This window comes from Montipora capricornis, chromosome 8 (genome assembly GCF_036669925.1).
Source record: "Montipora capricornis isolate CH-2021 chromosome 8, ASM3666992v2, whole genome shotgun sequence".
In the NCBI taxonomy this organism is placed as follows: Eukaryota; Metazoa; Cnidaria; class Anthozoa; order Scleractinia; family Acroporidae; genus Montipora; species Montipora capricornis.
This window is the reverse complement of record NC_090890.1, coordinates 33,168,298-33,185,545: the sequence shown is the minus strand read 5'-3', so window position 1 is coordinate 33,185,545 and position 17,248 is coordinate 33,168,298. Positions and strand designations below refer to the sequence as shown.

The window sequence follows — 17,248 nt, the reverse complement described above, 5'->3', positions numbered from 1 at the left end:
ATTCCCTTATTTGTTTTTGACGTATCACCGTCAAAAGGCACCTGCCGGGGTCAAAAAATTGCCGAGGGTAACAGCGAGATCGGTGTGTCCGAACAATAAACTGAAAAGCAAATTAGAATTTGTCAAGGCTCAATGACTTTTAATAACTTTGACAAAATTAGAACTGATAAAAAGTGAAGTTAAAAACCATTGAAACGTGCCACGTTTACAATTTCAAAGAAAGTAGAGAATTAGTTCTCTAGTTTAAATCGATTTTTTTTTTCAAAGCTCTGAAAATGTCAGTGGCTATTTGAAAATGACGAACTAATATCGTAAAGAGGTCTTTTGATGAGAGGTAACGGACGTTGGACTGAGAAGAGTGAATCACGTGCGAAAACCACTAGCTGTTTGATTGACAGTTCGATGCTTGGAAACGACGGTGGGCAACCATGAAGGAAGAGTGATTTAGAATATAAAACATGACAAAAACAGAGTCAGGTTGGTACAGTCATCAAAACGTGGCGAAATCGCGGTTTGATGTCTGTACCCACAAGTTCCCACAAGCGATCAAGTATTCAGGTTGGTTGTCAGGTAATAAACGACAGACGTCATGTAAATTTTCCTGTTGGAGAAGTGATATGGTCTGGTACACTACACATTTTACGGCTCTCATTTTCCCACTAAATTTAAACAAATTATATTTAAGGCGCCGTTACACTGTGAAATGTTTCGTGCAACTTGTCTCGCAATGTTTTGGCGACATTGTGGCGGGACAAGTTGCACGAAACATATTTCTCAGTGTAATATTGCCTGTAACGGCCAAAATCGTTGCAAGACAAGTTGCAAGAGCCGTTGCCTAAAGTAGAATTTACACTAAGTCTGTGAAATGTTTCGTGCAACTTGTTCCGCCACAATGTCGCCAAAACATTGCGAGACAAGTTGCACGAAACATTTCACAGTGTTACAGCGCTTTTAATCACTCATTACAAACACTATCATCATGATAATGATTATCATAAACATCACCATAATGAACGCCCAGCGTGAGCACTTTGTGTTAAAACGTCACTCTGGGGCCTGTTGCTCGAATGGTTAGCCTGGTTAGCGCTAACCGTTTGTTAGGAGGTATCAAAATGGTATCGGTTAACGCTGGTTAGCCCTAAGCATGTCGAGCAACACTGTCCACGAGGGTCTAATTTTATCCTCATCACGTTCAACTCGCACACGACAAAACACGCAGACCGGATACAGGATGAAACGGTCTGTTGCCTCACGTGGGTGGCAATTACGCAAATCTCGGTGAACTATCTTGAAAGAATTTAAAATCCGTATTGCGTAACTTATTGAGCCGACCAACAAGGACACACTTGAGGTTGCTGTCCTACCTTCAGTGGTGTCTTCCGGAAAATGAACAAAAATGGTAAGTTGCGTTTAACGCTTGCAGTCCCATTTTCCCATTTTCAGATACAATATTTTATTAGATTCAACAACATATACTTTACTGGAGTTTCTTAAAAATACGGTAACCTCAAAAGGGATATTAGGAAAACTGTGGAATCCATGGCCTCTTTGGGAACGGAAATGACACTTGGCCTACCTGCGTGTGGACTCCCGCGCCATAGAAATGCTGGCGTCATTCACAAGTTTTATAAACATGCTTCTTGAGCTTCGACTTTCTCAGCCGCTTTTCTAAGCACTTTATGCAAAACAATGGATTGAACTATCTCGAAGCGTTATCTTCACGGAAATGTCACTTAGCCTGCCTGCCGGTGGACTCCCGCGCCGTAGAAATGCTGACGTCATTCAAGAGTATTATAAACATGCTTCTTGAGCTTCGACTTCCTCAGCCCCCTTTTTGAGCACTTCACGCGAAACAATAGATTAAACTATCTCGAAGAATGTTGTGGATTTGGCTTCTCATAAAAAAACTGGAGCTTAAGCACGCGCATTTTTTAGACGCAGACGGCAACCGGATGTGCCACACAACCACATTTACATTTCTAAATATCTTTTCTCTATAAGAGATGACTGGTATGCGCAGAAGACATAAGTCTCTCGTAACGTTCCATGTTGCTCTCGCATATTTTTCGGTCAGGGCCATTAACGACCTCTGGATGATTTTAAACCAGAAAGTCCTAAATCCATAGCGTTCTAGCTCTTGTGTGAGGTCAAAAAACTATTGAATGGTGCTTGCACAAGGCAGTTATCAATCTGAGCTTCACAAAGACTTAAAACATAATTTAGGGGACTTAAACATCTACGACGCGGTCGTCAACGAGAACGCCACAAAACAACGTTAACATGTTTATCATTGGTTAAAAGAGGAAAAATAATCGTGCTGCACGTGCGCACGCATTTTAGCAAATATTCGTGCGCTACTCTGCACAACAACCACTTGAAATCACCAAATTTGAGGTTTTGACGACAACGCGAGCCTAAAAAAAAGAGACCTTTTATTCTCTATCCTTATTCTGAAATCGCACGTTCCAATTTATTTTTTGGATACTTAGCCCGCATTAGGGCCGTTTCTACGAGAGAAAATAAGCCGCGGCTTACGTAAGCCTAGAAAACCCCGTATAAATGGTACAAAATCTACGTTCACGGCTTTCTCAAGCCGCAGCTTATACTGGCAGGGGAGTTTATACTGGTATAAAAAGTTCCTTTCGCGGCTAACGTAAGCCGCGGCCAGAGTTAGCCGCGGCTTATTTTCTCTCGTATAAACGGCCATAATTGTTCGACGCGAACGATATGGTATAATCGCGAAAAACTTACAATAGTGCAAAGTTATATCTTGAAGTGAGGTTTTCGTCGACGTCGCCGTCGTAGATGTCAAAAGGGAGCTTACGAAACGACGACGCCGACGGCAACGACGACGCTACAAAACAATAGGTTTAGTGAGCAAAAACAATGGCTCTGCACGCTCTGCACCTGCGTTTTACATTTTAGTACATTTCTTTGCCGTCATCTCCTAAATGACGACGTGAAATGACCCTATTAGGGAGCTTACGAAACGAGGACGGCGACGGCAACGAGGACTTCATTTTAAAATACGAGTTCGCGTCATTCATATCACTACGAAACTATTTCATGTCGTTTCGCGTTATAAATGTGTAGTAACTGTTGAGGAATTAAACCGGTATGAGTGGGTTGGAAAAGTACAGAGAGAACTGAAAATTCATCGTCATGTGCTAACGACCTCCACAGAACCTTGAATTTGGTGATTTCACGTCGTCATTTAGGAGATGACGACAAAGAAATGTACCAAAATGTAAAACGCACGTGGACAGCGAGCAGAGCCAATGTTTTTGCTCACTAAACGTATTGTTTTGTAGCGTCGTCGTTGCCGTCGGCGTCGTCGTTTCGTAAGCTCCCTAAAGTCCCTGATCGTCGAGAGAACTGCAGCCTCCATAGAGAAGGGTAAACTCTGTTGGCTCTCAGACCGGTCCCATGCAGTAGATAAGGGAGCTTATGCAACGACAACGGCGACGGCAACGAGAACGTCATCTCAAAATATAAATTTGCGTTATTTTAATCGCTTCGAGACTATTTCAACGTTTTTAATATGACAAGGGTGTGGTAATTCCTCAAAGATGACACCAGTCGGAACGGCACTCCATTTTAGGAGAGAAAACGAAAATTTATCCTCAAGTGCTGACGTTCTTCTTAAAACCAAAAACTTGGCTATTTCACGTTGTTGTTTTTTGCTGACGACGGCAACGAAATGGACAAAAGTGAAAAACGCACGTGCAGGGCGTGCAAAGCTATTGTTTTTACCCACTAAATATGCATATTTTTTGACGTTCTCGTTGCCGTCGCCGTTGTCTTTGCTTAAGCTCCCTATAGATTTATTAAGGACGGTGCCTACTATTGTTATTGCGCATACGTTCTGCGCATCTCGAGATACTCGAGTTTCCTATCGGTGATGCTCACTAATACAGGGATATTTTTGCGCGGTTTAAAACTATCCGGAGAAAGTAGATCTTAGTAAGTACTCTTGGTATCCAAAGAGAAAACTGGGGGTAACCATGCTTGTTTGAGAGATAATTAAGCTTCAATTTGAGAAAGAACGCCATACATTGCTTTGTCTTTTAAAGCTTTTTACAATTACTATTCATGAATTATCTTGGAAAAATGCGTGGTTACCCCCAATTTTCTTTTTGGATTTCAATGACACTTGTCAAGATCTACATTTCCTGCACAATCACAAACCGGAGCAAAAATACCTTTGATTTAGTAGGCACCGTCCTTAACTGCCAAGGCAAGCTAACGAAACCCTCCGTTTAAGGCAGACATTGCGAGAATGCAACTAACTGCAAACGGGTGGGGACGCCGTTAAGGTAAAATAGTCCCCTGAGAGGTCATTTGCTTTCTAGTAAGTTAGCTCAAACAACAGAGAATAAAACACTTCTCTAACCACCACGTCAAATGTATACTGACATTTGTTTCAATCACCGAGTCCTTCAACGGGAACACATGACCTGTTCCCAACTGAGTGGCTTCATAGCTCAGTTGGTAGAGCACTGCACGGGGCATCGCAGAGGTCATGGACTCGAATCCCGTTGAAGACGCCTGACTTTTTCAGGTGTCTAGAAGAGAAAATTGCTTTAACTCCAGATAACTGCAAGTATCACTTCTCTCTTTTGCCTACAACCCGCACTGCAAATGCATTCATTTATTTGATCCGAATTAGATTGGAGCGAGGATGGCACAGTCGGTTAGTGCGCAACCTTGGTGCAAGAGGTCCTGAGTTCGATTCCCAGATCTCGCATCATTGTTTCGACTTCTTTCCGTTCTGTGTATCTTTAGTAGCTTTAAATACTCGTAAAACGGAGCACTGATGGCTAGGGGGGAGTAAAATGAGCGCACCGTCGACCTCAGGTTTGTCAGTTGAATTACTGTTACGAGTTATCGACGTTAAATATGATTGCTTTACTTAACTTTACTTTATTAGATAATACAGATCATAGTCCTTACAACGACGATTTAAGGGATTACTTCAAAGGTTGCGTTCCTTTGCGACGGATTTCTAAATCGGATTTTTGATACGAGATTTGCTAGTTCGCTGCCGAAAAAAAGAGGCGAAATCTAAAATTGGACCTGTAACCTTGGTAACCCTTCGTGAATGCGTTCAGTATGGCGGCCTCTCAAAAAATGATATGTTCCTTTTCTAATCTTTGACAATATATGTGTTGATACTACGGATATTCTAACCGGTGATTCGAATAATGCAAGGATGGCGCAGTGGTGAGAGCACTCGTCTCCCAGTAATATGGCTCGGCTTCGATTCCCAGACTCGGCGTCATACGTGGGTTGAGTTTGTTGGTTCTCTACTCTGTACCAAAAGGTTTTTCTCCGGGTACTCCGGTTTTCCCCTCTCCCCAAACACCAACATTTGATTTGATTTGAGTTAACTGTTAATTTCAGTTTACAGTGTCCCCAATTAGTGCTCCAGCGCTAGAACAACTGGACACTTAAAATAAAGTTCCTTTCCTTTCCTTGCCAACATTTGCTTCAACATCCGTTCGATTTTGTTGAACAGCGATGTTGAAATCGTTTGCGGTCACCCCTCTCTCCTTCCTCCCCCCCCCCCCCCACACACACACACACACACACACACACACACACACCCACCCCTTCAACCTTGTTGAAACATGTTGAATGAGTTGAAAAAGCGTTTACACTTTACTCCAGCAACCGGTACCATTCTACATTTCTGTTGTTACCCCATTTTTTTGTCGTAACAAATGGGGGCAACATACTTTCCGTTTGAATCATATTCCAGGACTACAAATTACTTTTCATAGTTATGAACAAGTAGTATTATATTGTAAATAGCATGTATTGTAACTAGTGTAATGTACTGTAAATATTGTACGTAATATGTAGTAGTGTAAAATAATTAAAGAAAACAATTCTTTTGTTATCGCGAATATTAAAATGAAGTTGAAGCAGTTTGCCCCCCTCTGTCAAAATTGTTGGGCAGTGACGTATCCATGTCCGTATCCATAGTAACAACCGCGACTGCGGCCTGGGAATGAATACCGGGCCTCTCGTGAAACTTTGTTGAATCAAATGTTGATGAAGTGTTGAAACCGTCTTCCCACCCCAGCAGTCGGGATCCTTCAACAACGTTCAACAAAATCGAACGGATGTTGAAGCAAATGTTAAAGCCGTTTTCCCTGGCCTTAAAGGGGCTAGGTCACGCTATTTTAGATAATTTTGTTTAATTTTGTTAACTATGAGCTCTAAACGTCAATTGGCAGAGCAAGAGTCTTTCATTTGCAAAATCACGGCCACATAACAACTGAGAATGATTTTCCAGCTTTGTAAATGACATTTTGATATAGAATGATATAAGTTTGAAAAAAGGTGGGCCTACGTTTTTCAAATTTACCCAAATTCAATCCATTTCAATCCTCTCCAGTTTTGTCCATCCATGTCCCTTCTTGGCTTTCCTGTGTTTTGTTAGAGTTCTTCTATAGTTTTGAACAGTTATTTTGATATTTTAGTTAATTCTTATGACCATTCGATCAGTGCTAAAATTGCCTAAAATTGCGTGACCTAGCCCCTTTAACTGATAACAAATCAAATATCAACCCATTCTCTACGTATACCTCGAATTAACTATATCGTTAATTCCTTATTTTCTCTGAGTTTACTGTTATCGTTTATTTAGAAGACCGAAAGCTTGACATGGATCATGGGAAATGGTCATATATTGTTTAAAAGAGAACCCAAGCGTATCATGGTGGACATAGGACTCGAACCGTAGCTGGGAATACTGATTTTTTACCCGTCACCTAACCAGTAGACCACTACACCGCTAACTATTCTCAGGGAAAATATTTTAGACACTATTTGGTAATGCTGTATTATCACTCGGCAACAAACAATATTAAACACTGCAAAATGTCGGTTACCAAACGTCACGTCAAAGCTAACCATTTTAAAGGCCCACCTTCAACCGACAGGCTCTTTACCCTTTTTTTTTTTTTTTAGGTTATGGAAATTCGCATTGCTTATCGTCGCGATCTGATTGGATGAATTTCAGCTTTGGCGGGATTTTCATATATGAAAATTGTTGCCACGGCACGCAATGCCTTACGGGTGACCGTGGGCCTTTGAAGTCAAAGCTTAGGCCAAATTAGTTTTCAGCAGCGATATTGTATAGTCTGGATCTTCAGTGGTGAAGAGGAAAGAAGCGGTTTCCATAAAGTAAAAATTCCGGGTTTAAATCCAATCCGCGGATGTGATACTTTTATTTCCTTATTTCCTCCGCTAGCACAAGTCCTGGGACATAGTGTCCTAAATTAGCGATATCAGTAAATCAGAAACCCATAAGGGATGAAACGTGTAACGCGCGTTCACAGCTTCCGAATATTCAGTGCGAACTGATTGGTTGAATGTTTCAGTGCAAAGTACCATATTTGGAAACCCCTCGCTCTTGTTGTTTCCCAGCACACAAGGGGCCATTACACGCTTCAACCCTTATGGGTTTCTGGTAAATTGAAAGCGAATTACGAATTAACGATAACTTACAGAAGAGATCATGTTGTCTAATATTGATCGGGTGGTGAAAAAAAAAAGCCGCGAGTGTTCCCATGCAGGAGTCGAACTAGTGCTATAAATGAATAGGCCACTTTCGTATTCTAACGGTTGGATTGGATCGAGCATGAAATGGAGGCTAATGCGGGGGAATCTTTTCACATGCAAATTATTTTCCCCGCATTAGCCTCCACTTCATGCTAGATCCAGTCAAACCGTGAGAATACGAAACTGGCTGGCTTATTTGTCGAAATGAAACATTTCAGCTGTTTACAACACATGCTAACACAAAGCTCGTTACTTTTCTTCCTTATGAGCATCATTACTGATTCTTTATTGGTTATTTACATAGTGCAGTTACCATAATTCCGCGAATCAATTCTGCTTAAATTTTAATTTATAGAAATATAACACATATTTCTTTTAAAAATTCTGTTGTAATCAAGTACGCCAGGAACTGATCTTATCTTAACACAGTAGGCCTTCTAATTATGTAATGTAGTCTTTTCTCGTGTAATCGCTTTTAAAATAGAGAATAATGAAATCGAAAAGAAAAAAACAGAAACAAAATATAAATGGACGCGCTTATGTCTTTCATTACAAAATTGAAAATTCTTAACGACGACACCATTAAAATTGTCGCCCAAAATTACACAAATGGTCCTTCTTTTATTTTGGATGCAAAATGTTAATTAAACGACGACAATAAACTTTCATTCCAAAAGTTGCCTTCTCGTCCAATCGGATCTGTTCGTTACGAAAATTTTTGTATCATTCATAACCGGGTATAAAATAACCACCATTCAAACAAAATAACGACAAAAATAATAAAATGTGAATTGGTCTTCATCCACAAAAATTACATTTCAGCGTTTTTGGCGCAGAAAATTTATTCATTGAATTGAAGGGAAATAATGAAAAGTGGCAGGTTGAACTAAAAATTAAACATAGAAAAGTCGTCATCTAATATCGGAACTGGCAATGAGGAACAGCAACTTCTCTTTTCAGTTAAACACCAGTTTCTTTCGCAGGTGCAAAAAAAGCGTATTGTAAGGCGGTAAAAGACAACTCAGAATCTCTCCTTCAACCTTCGGTGGAGCTCGGGAAATGTTCGTCTTTCGGAAGCGAAAACAAAGTCATGGTATGTGGAGAAAAGATGCTGTAAACAGATTGCAACTGTGAAGGTTGAAAGTCCGAAGAACGCTTTTCAACAGTAGTTTCTTGGTTCCTCAAGCAACAGAAATTTACTTGACGATTTAAAAGAACGAAACGGCGGAGGCTACCACTTGTGAAGACAGCAGTTACTTATTGTTCAACTCCATTTTCGAATGTCGAGACCATCAAGTCTCCCTTGTCAAAATTGCTGACAGGCGCCTCGTCAACCGATTCCCCGTTGTCGATACGATCCCCGGTTCCATTGACAACGTGAGATACGCCAGAGAAGTCTTCATCTTCGACTATTTCGTGCGTTTCCTTGGTCAACTCACCCTTTTCAATTTGTTGGGTCGTTTGCTTAGCTATGCCAGACACTCCTGAAAAGTCTTCCTCTTCCACCATTTTATGGGTCTCCTTGATCAATTCCCCTTTTTCAATCTGTTGGGTAGTTTGCTTGGCAAGTCCCTGGGTCACTCCAAAATCCTCGGTTTCCACCATCTTGGGCGCCTCCTTGACAAGGCCACCGGACTCGATATCTCGGGTGGTTTCTCTAGCACGGCCCTGGATGTTCGAGAAGTCTTCATCTTCAATACTTCGTCTGGTTTCCACGTGGGGAGCGCCTTCGTTTTCATAGCTTGACTTAACAGCTAAGGCTATTCCTCGTGCTGCTTGCAGATCTTCCTGCTCGTTGTCCATGGTCCTCCTCCTTGGACCCTGATTTTGTGCCGCTTCTTGGTATTGCTTCATTTGCTCCTTGGCAGATACAGATGGCGCGAGAGGCTCTTCTCGATCAATTACCTTTTGATTCTCGAACTCTCCCTTCTCAAAACGAGACCTGGTTGACGAGGCCCTCCCTATCGTCACAGCCTCGTTCTCCACCTGCGACTTTTCATAGCCTTTGGCGGCAGCCGCTTTTAAAGCCTCTTTACTTGCTTTCGCTGAGCCTGATTGCGGAAGATCGTCTTTCCACGAATCGTGTCGTGTTTCTGCATGAATGACTTTATCTTGTTCAAACATTTGCCGGACACCTCGTGCTGCTCCAGGAGGTGGACGTGCGTTCTCTTCATCTTGAAAACGCTTCTTCTGTGTGGACTCCTCCACACTTTGCATGTACATTGCCAATCGCCCTTTCGCCTCACCCTCCTGAGGTTCATAGCTTAACCTCCTCTGCGCCCTGTCCTGATCTTCACTTTTGCTTTCAAATTTTCGGCGTACTACGGAAGCCGAACCAGCTGTCGGCATTTCCTCGGATATATCACTCTCACGAACATATCTGTCTTCGGCACGAATGACTGATCCGGATTCAATGCTCGCGCGGGTCTTAGCTGCGATACCAGAGACCGGTAGATTTTCTTCCTCTTCGACACCTTTGCTTTTCTCTGCATTGCTCACTTTTCCTCTTTCGAAGGCATCTCTCTGAGAGGCAGCTATTCCACCCTTGATCTCATGAATATCTTCCAGTTCTCGTTGACTGGATGGCGAAGCGGACACTTGATTTTCCTGATATCTCTTCATGCTGGCTCTGGTAACGCCGGAAAGAATCTCTAAATCTACAAGTGTCTCCTTCTCTTTCTCTTGAGGCTTGGATTCAAATAAATCTTTCGCTCGTTTTGCACTTCCACTTTTCGGTAGCTCCTCGCCTGTAATCTTTCCTCTTTTTTCTTGCTCCCTAAATTGTTAAGACAAAAGGAGCGTTTATTAAGAACAAGGCCAACATATGTTGAGGTCTTGCTAACAAGCTTTTAGATCACGTAAATGTCCATGAAGCTCCACTCATCTTAAACTGTTTTAGGAAACGATGCCACACGGATGTGAAGCTAGGGTCGCAAGATAAGAGATAGTAAGTAGTGAAGTACACCACTAAAAAAGTGATGACATAGATTCCGGGGCTAAATGTTTTAAAATTCTGCCCGAGGGCAAACTACAAGACTTCGTGACCCTAACCTAGATCTTATTATTTATTCTTTGTTGGGTGTACTTTTGGAAAATACTTCAAAATAAGTGGGTATCTTGGTTTATTAGGAATGATCCTCTGAGAGATAATGGTTCATCTTCAGTTTGCATTAAAACCTTTAAATAAACGGCATCAGATGACCAAAATGGCACTTAGCGTCTGTGCCTCAATTAAGGGAGTTGCTCTCAAGAAAAAGGAAAAAACAAATCAAAATCCGTCGATCAGAGGGAAAGATAATGTGGAATTGAGTATACACAACATACATACAGTGATCGCAGAGAATTTTATAAAAGGTGTACTCGCGAAGTAAACATTGATATAACCATAGTGGAAGTTCTCCATAGACGGGCAAATAAGCATGCAGAATATATTATTGACCGTTGGTGCGATAAGAAAAAGCATTTCCTAGCAAGCTTCAATGACACTATTTAATAGTAATCTCTTTTCTGTGTTTTCCAAACGAAAACCTTAAAACCATGGTCTGGAATTCCTTCGTTATCCATGATGTGTATTGATTGACGTATAGTATTAGGTAGGGAAATATCGGCAAATACTGGTACGTGTAAGTTTAAATCGTGAGTCGCTTCTGTGTGGTGAATTATACAATTATAATGGCAAATGAATCTTTAAGACATACAAACCTACCAAAGATACCGTGAAAAGTTAGCCTGGCGAACGAATTTTATCTTGAATTGCTGGCGAGGCAGGAAAATCGACAGACACCCACAAACCGCCAGAAGATGTTGAACTTCAATGACAACAATGCAATAACAGTCGTATTTGTCTGTCTCAGCTTTCGTATCACCTTTTGCTAAACAACAACCGAAGAACCAATGCCACGTCGAGGATAAAATGACATTACGCTACGCTCAGTAGAGTTGTAAGAAAGACTCTTTGTCAAAATTGCACCCATTAGGTGTGCTTTGAGACACGAAACATAAAGGCAATTAAATATTCAGAAAGCGAAATTATAAAGCCCGGCAGGTGAGAGGTGGGATAATAAAATCTGCTAAATAAAACATTGCTAGATGTCAACTTTCTATGAAACACGGGAAAATGTCTCGACATCTATAATGGCGCTGTCTCTCTGCAATAAGTTGCATTTTAGCAGCAAGATTCTTGGTTTCTACAATTTAGATGAAACTCAACTACTTTGCAAAGTTATTATAGCAATAAATGTCGTCTACAGCTTGCGTATTGTCATGCAGCTGCAATTCCTCAGCGAGGGATATTCTAGAAATAGGAACGATCTTTTCAATAACGAGTTAGTCGAGTTAAAAAGGTAAAACGTCACCGTACCGAAGAGACAAATCGCCTCGCCTTTTTCAAGTTTAATTTTTGACTCGTTGTTTTCAATAAAATCCTGGATCGGCATCAATTTGTTTGAGAACAGCTAGTAGACATCGAATCGGCAAGAACATTTTCTCGTCTTTTCCTAAGAGTGCTAAGATTTATTTCGTGGGGTACCGATCACATCTGGAGATGTCCGAGGAGTTGCAAAGATTTTCCAAACCTCTAGTGGGAATCGAAGATTTCGACGGAATTACATTCATTCACATTTACTCATCTGTTCACACATTGGTTCGAGATCACTTCACATTTTTTCAAATGTACGTCAACCGGCTTAGGGTTAGGGTTAGGTAGCCAGCCAGCTCTTTGTATGGTTCGTGACCTTCAATATCAGTTTTCAGCTGTATTTTATTTTGGGAAATGCTCATAATGACAAAGTTCTATGCTATCTTTTAAGTCAAAAAAATCCTGTTCCACCCTGAGCAGAATCCGTGTGCGGTCTCAGGGAATCCGGCAACTTTTATGATTTTGAACAACTTTTTCGATTCTGAGCAACATTTCGGAAAGTGAGCAACTTTACAGCATCTTTTCTAAAAGCTATCAGATTTTTGGCAGATTTTCACTATTTTGTAATCACATTTATAAGTAATTGATATTTTACCACGTGCTTCTTTGGAAATTCAAAAGAATTTCACAAGGAACTCTCTTGGTTTTGATCGGTATCTTGTGTTGATAGATATGCTGGATGTGGCTAGCGCCCCATTTCCAGAATGGGTATCCTGTGTTAATACCTGTGTTAATACAACTACAGCTCAAAATGGCGGTCGACAAGGCGCATTCTTCTGCCAATGAAGAAGCCGATAAAGAACAACATCAAAGAGATCCAATCCAGGTTGCAACTGAAAATGGTGCAGAGCTTTCGAAGCCTGAAAGGGCTTCCATCTCCCGAAAGCGTAAAGTAGTCGAGAACAAAGGCAAAGACAAGACAAGTCGGATGCAAAAGTCGATGAGGAAAACCTCTGTTTAAGACAGCGAATCAAGGAGTACCGTGGCACCGTCTCACGTCATGTGTGTCAGTGGCCAGCTGCGGTACAAAGCGTTTCACGAAACTCTTGCAGTCAAGAAAAGCACTGTCCAGATACAAGTGGAGTCTAAAAAATACGAAAACGGGGCCGCAAGCATCGACAAAGACCAGAAAGAGTCAAAATATTGTCGAATAGACGAGTTCACGCTCTTGAGTGTATCATGGGTAATCAGGGCAAGATGGGAAGACGATGAAAAGTATTCATGACATGGAATTTATTATTATTTTTTTTATTTTTCCAAAACAGAAAATATGCGCTCAAAGGGTGCGGCAGAAGAAAGGTGGAGAGAATGGCTATTGTAGAAATTAGTTCCTTCCATACATTTCCAGTAATTCCAAAGGCACAAAATTACAGAGAATGAACGGAGACAAAAAAGCAATATTTACGAATTCCAAATAACGGATACCAAGTCTAGTTCTTCTACAAAATATATTAAACTTTATTCACACCCAGTGATCTAGGGGAAGATTTAACATGATCACAGAGAATCTATTCATAGAAATTTCACATTGGAGCTACTAGATGGGGATGACTGATGTTAGACATATCAATGCAGTTAGGATAAAGCACTCTGCTCAAAACCGGCCACTCAGACAGGAAAGTCACCTTAGACCCTAAAGTGGGTTGGATAAGAGTGGCCTGGACTAATGATCCTATCTCCACAACTGAAATTCTTCAGAATTCGGGAACAAAACAAAAGTTGAATATAAAGAAATTAATCATAAGGGGCTTTCAACAAAAAAACCCAAAACAACAACAACAACAACAACACATGAACAAAGCTGCAGGTGGGAGAACAGATGGTCAGAAAAATAAACAGACAGCCAAAAATAAGAGGGAAGAAAAACATTACTTAGACCATTAGTGAGGTATGACTTTGCCTTCATGAAAAACGTACACCTCTGGATAGCAAAAACAAACAAAGCGACATCAGAAGCACCAATATCTTTAAATGTCATCCAGAAGCTTATACATGTAGGTAACAAAGAACCTGCACTCTCATCGATCTCGCAATCAATGAAAACATTCTTGATCCTTGCAACCGGGTTTAATCAATTTATCCACTCATTTTCATCAAGCTTTGAATGCAAATTTAATACATGTAGCCCCTGAACAACTCCATGCAAGCCAGGGAATTCCAAGAATATTCGCGTTTCACTCCTAATCACCTATAAAAGGGCAACCCTAAAACCCGGAATCCGGAATCACAGTACAATACAGAGAGTAAACACTATCCTGAACATTCATAAAAGCTAACCTTAGGCCTAATTAGGCCTAAACAAACGTTTTTAGGCCTAATTAGGCCTAAGGTTAGCTTTTATGAATGTTTAGGATAGTGTTTACTCTCTGTATTGTACTGTGATTCCGGATTCCGGATTCCTGGTTTTAGGGTTGCCCCCTATAAAACATCCATGAAATTTGAATGTTTCCTTTTCAAAGCACGTAATTCAAAGAATTCAGGAAACTCGCTACAACCACTATTTGAGGTCCCAAATACAATGCAACCGCTCGCCAAATCCGCGATCTCGACATTCGACTTGAAATTCAAATATCTGATTTGTTTCCATTCAAGGATGAATACCAGACCATACTAGATATTGTATAAACACGGCTGATGTAACGCAAAAAGGAATGTTGCTGTTTGCTTCATTAATTAAATACGCTCAGATTTAAGAGTGAAACATTAACTAGTATGAAACAAACCTCGCTACCTCTTGCTGTCATTTTTAAATATATGTTGATTTTTTTTTCTCTTATATGGTGGCAAAATAAGATTGCGTGACAATATTTTGCTTCGCTAATTAATTTGTCAAAAGTCGTTTCAGTCCGCATTCAAGGTGTCATATATTTCAAACACAGAGTCACAAAGATGTAGACATGAGATATTCAGCAACAATATTCAAGCATATTTTCACACCACACCAGGACCTACAGCATTGCTCATTTGCGCTGAATTCCACTCCACTAACATGTTTCAATCAGTTATTTCAATAGGCGCACTAAACGCCAGTCGATTTTTGTCTGTTTGTTCAAGAGCCTCACAAAGAGAATGCTTTAGAATCCAGGTAGTCCTTTCTTAAAAACTAACAAAACAGCACTAATACTTTTAGTTGTAGTGTAGCTTCGACGATAAATAGCAGAATCCTTGACGCCCAAAACAATATCAGAGACGGGGTAATGGAGTGATCTAGCCCATAACCCAAGACAATTTCTGAAACGTCCAAATTTAGATCAACATAAACAATCATCGTCAATTTCCTGTAAAATTCTGCTGAATTAATTTCACTCTAAATTTGTGACAATCCGACACAAGTTGAAATTGAAAGAAACAGAGTTGAAATTCAGCCACAAATCTGAAGGGATCTTTCACCCTGGCTGTAAACTCGATAACTGTTGATTGAAAAGTGTTTTTCCAGAAGTAGATGATTACATTTTTAACTACAGTAGATGAATTAAACAGTCAACTAAGCATGCATAGGCCATTGCAGAACATGTCTACTTACATTCGCTCGCGTTCCATCTCATCTTGATCAACCTCTTCCCAATAACTTGCGCTCTTGATCACTTCAGATTGTTCAGCTCTTTCCTCAGAATTTATATTATCACTATCTGTGACATCGTTTCCAGAGGTTTCTACAACAGGGTCAGTGTTTTCGGAATCCATCTTTCCCAACGCAGTTTTCTTCTTGGCGTTAAAGTAACACGACCAGTCAGTCACAAAGACGTAAAGGCTTTTTTATGTGAAGTAACGGAGCATAAACACGCCCAGAGGAATTCGAGCAGAACAGCTTTATTGTACCATTATCCGCTTGTCTAATTAAGCCAATGAGAATGCAAAATTAAGCGACACATGATTAATTTTTTAAGGTCTCCTTGAACTTTGACCTGTTCACCGAAAGGAGCCAATTTTTCAAGTCCAACCTATTGTCTGCAAACACAGCGCACATGACAACCTTTTGTACCCAAAACAACAAGTATTTAAAATGAAAATAATCCTCAGTATAGGTTTTTTTTTTAGACCTTTGGAGCAGCACTCTTGCAATCCGAATACAATGTAATGAGCCTGACGCGACCGTGAGTAGGCTGAAAAGTTCACAAATGAAACTCTTAAACCCTGAACAAAAACAAAAATCACATTTCGTAACAGTCTTTTAACTTTGAAGTGATGATAATCAACCAGCAATTAAAGAATCGAGCGAATTTCCTGTCAGTGAGGCAAGGGACGTCTGGATCAAAAGGTCGTAAATGCCTTAAATACCATCTGTTTAATCCATAGGAAAATCCGCTCTTTTCAGTACGTCATTTCACGATTTCATGAATCGTTTCCTTTATTATCCCAAAACAGAAGCTGGGACTCACCTTTTAAGTATTACTTTAAAAGGATAAAAAATGTCATAGCATAATGACGACCTAATAATAATATTCTCTCGTTTTATCACAAAAATCTTCGACATCATATTGAAGCTATTTTGTCTTTCACAGATAGGGAAAATGGCAAAAGCGATTGAATGCATTTACAGACTGGATTTTTGCAACACTGTGTTTTGTAAAAAAGTCTCTTACCACCTTATTAAACCCGCTCGAAATCTTCCCCATATTCATGAATCTTCTGTCTTTTTCTCGTTAGAGTACTCAGTTGTATTATCTTTAATCAGACAAAAGTTCTTACGGCATTGTTTGTTCTAAGAGCGTTTTATCGTACAGCAAAAAAGGGGCTACAAGAAACGACATGACTTGGTCAAGAAACATTAAGCTCCTACACACCTCCATTACATGTAAAATTGTCAACTTGACTTCACATTTGTTATTTTCTGACTATCGTAACGCCCTTTGCAATGCAGTACAACAATAACATTGAAAATGTTGGAAAAGAAGAATTTATTCTGGGATGTTTTTGCAAAATGACCCTACTGCACCTTTCATCGGGTTTTTCAAACCATGTAACTGCACAGATTTATTGCGATATAATTTATCGGATTTGGCCATCTGCTTTTTTGTGGGTATTGAAGAATGACAAGGAGTGAAATATAACTACGGAAAAACCCCTTGTATTGCTTTCTAAAAATAGCCCAAACATCTCAACTATGATACCAGGAATTCTAAACTTCGTGTCTGCAGCAGAGAAGACTTTTCTGGAACAAAATCCCGGGGCGGGGGGACTCCCATATATGGGCTATATGGGTACGCGCCGCGGAATAGGGTATGGTTTTTGAGGTTCTCGGTCCTTAAATAGGGTACC

At 40.4% G+C, this 17,248-nt stretch overlaps 1 protein-coding gene and 1 long non-coding RNA gene across 2 annotated transcripts in view; both read right to left on the bottom strand.

Moving 5' to 3' along the window:
* LOC138059081 (uncharacterized) overlaps positions 1 to 5,527 on the bottom strand; it is a 13,363-nt gene extending 7,836 nt beyond the window's left edge. The window contains exon 1 of the long non-coding RNA XR_011134143.1: positions 1,577 to 5,527. This is a non-coding gene — a long non-coding RNA (uncharacterized lncRNA). The remainder of the gene's footprint in view (positions 1 to 1,576) is intronic.
* A 2,298-nt stretch (positions 5,528 to 7,825) lies between these two features.
* LOC138059080 (caldesmon-like) lies at positions 7,826 to 15,819 on the bottom strand. The gene is made up of 2 exons (XM_068904593.1): positions 15,513 to 15,819; positions 7,826 to 10,348 (listed from the first exon to the last, which is right to left on the bottom strand). The coding sequence occupies exons 1-2, from the start codon at positions 15,671 to 15,673 to the stop codon at positions 8,830 to 8,832; spliced, it is 1,680 nt and encodes a 559-aa protein (XP_068760694.1). The 5' UTR covers positions 15,674 to 15,819; the 3' UTR covers positions 7,826 to 8,829.
* Between the last annotated feature and the right edge of the window lie 1,429 nt (positions 15,820 to 17,248).

What these genes read in the sequence shown, in the direction of transcription:
- LOC138059080 (XM_068904593.1), bottom strand. Translation starts at nt 15,673, where the DNA reads ATGGATTCCGAAAACACTGACCCTGTTGTAGAAACCTCTGGAAACGAT. An exon ending in GAGATGGAACGCGAGCGAAT is followed by an intron (nt 10,349 to 15,512) that starts GTAAGTAGACAT and finishes TTAACAATTTAG; the next exon opens with GGAGCAAGAAAAAAGAGGAA.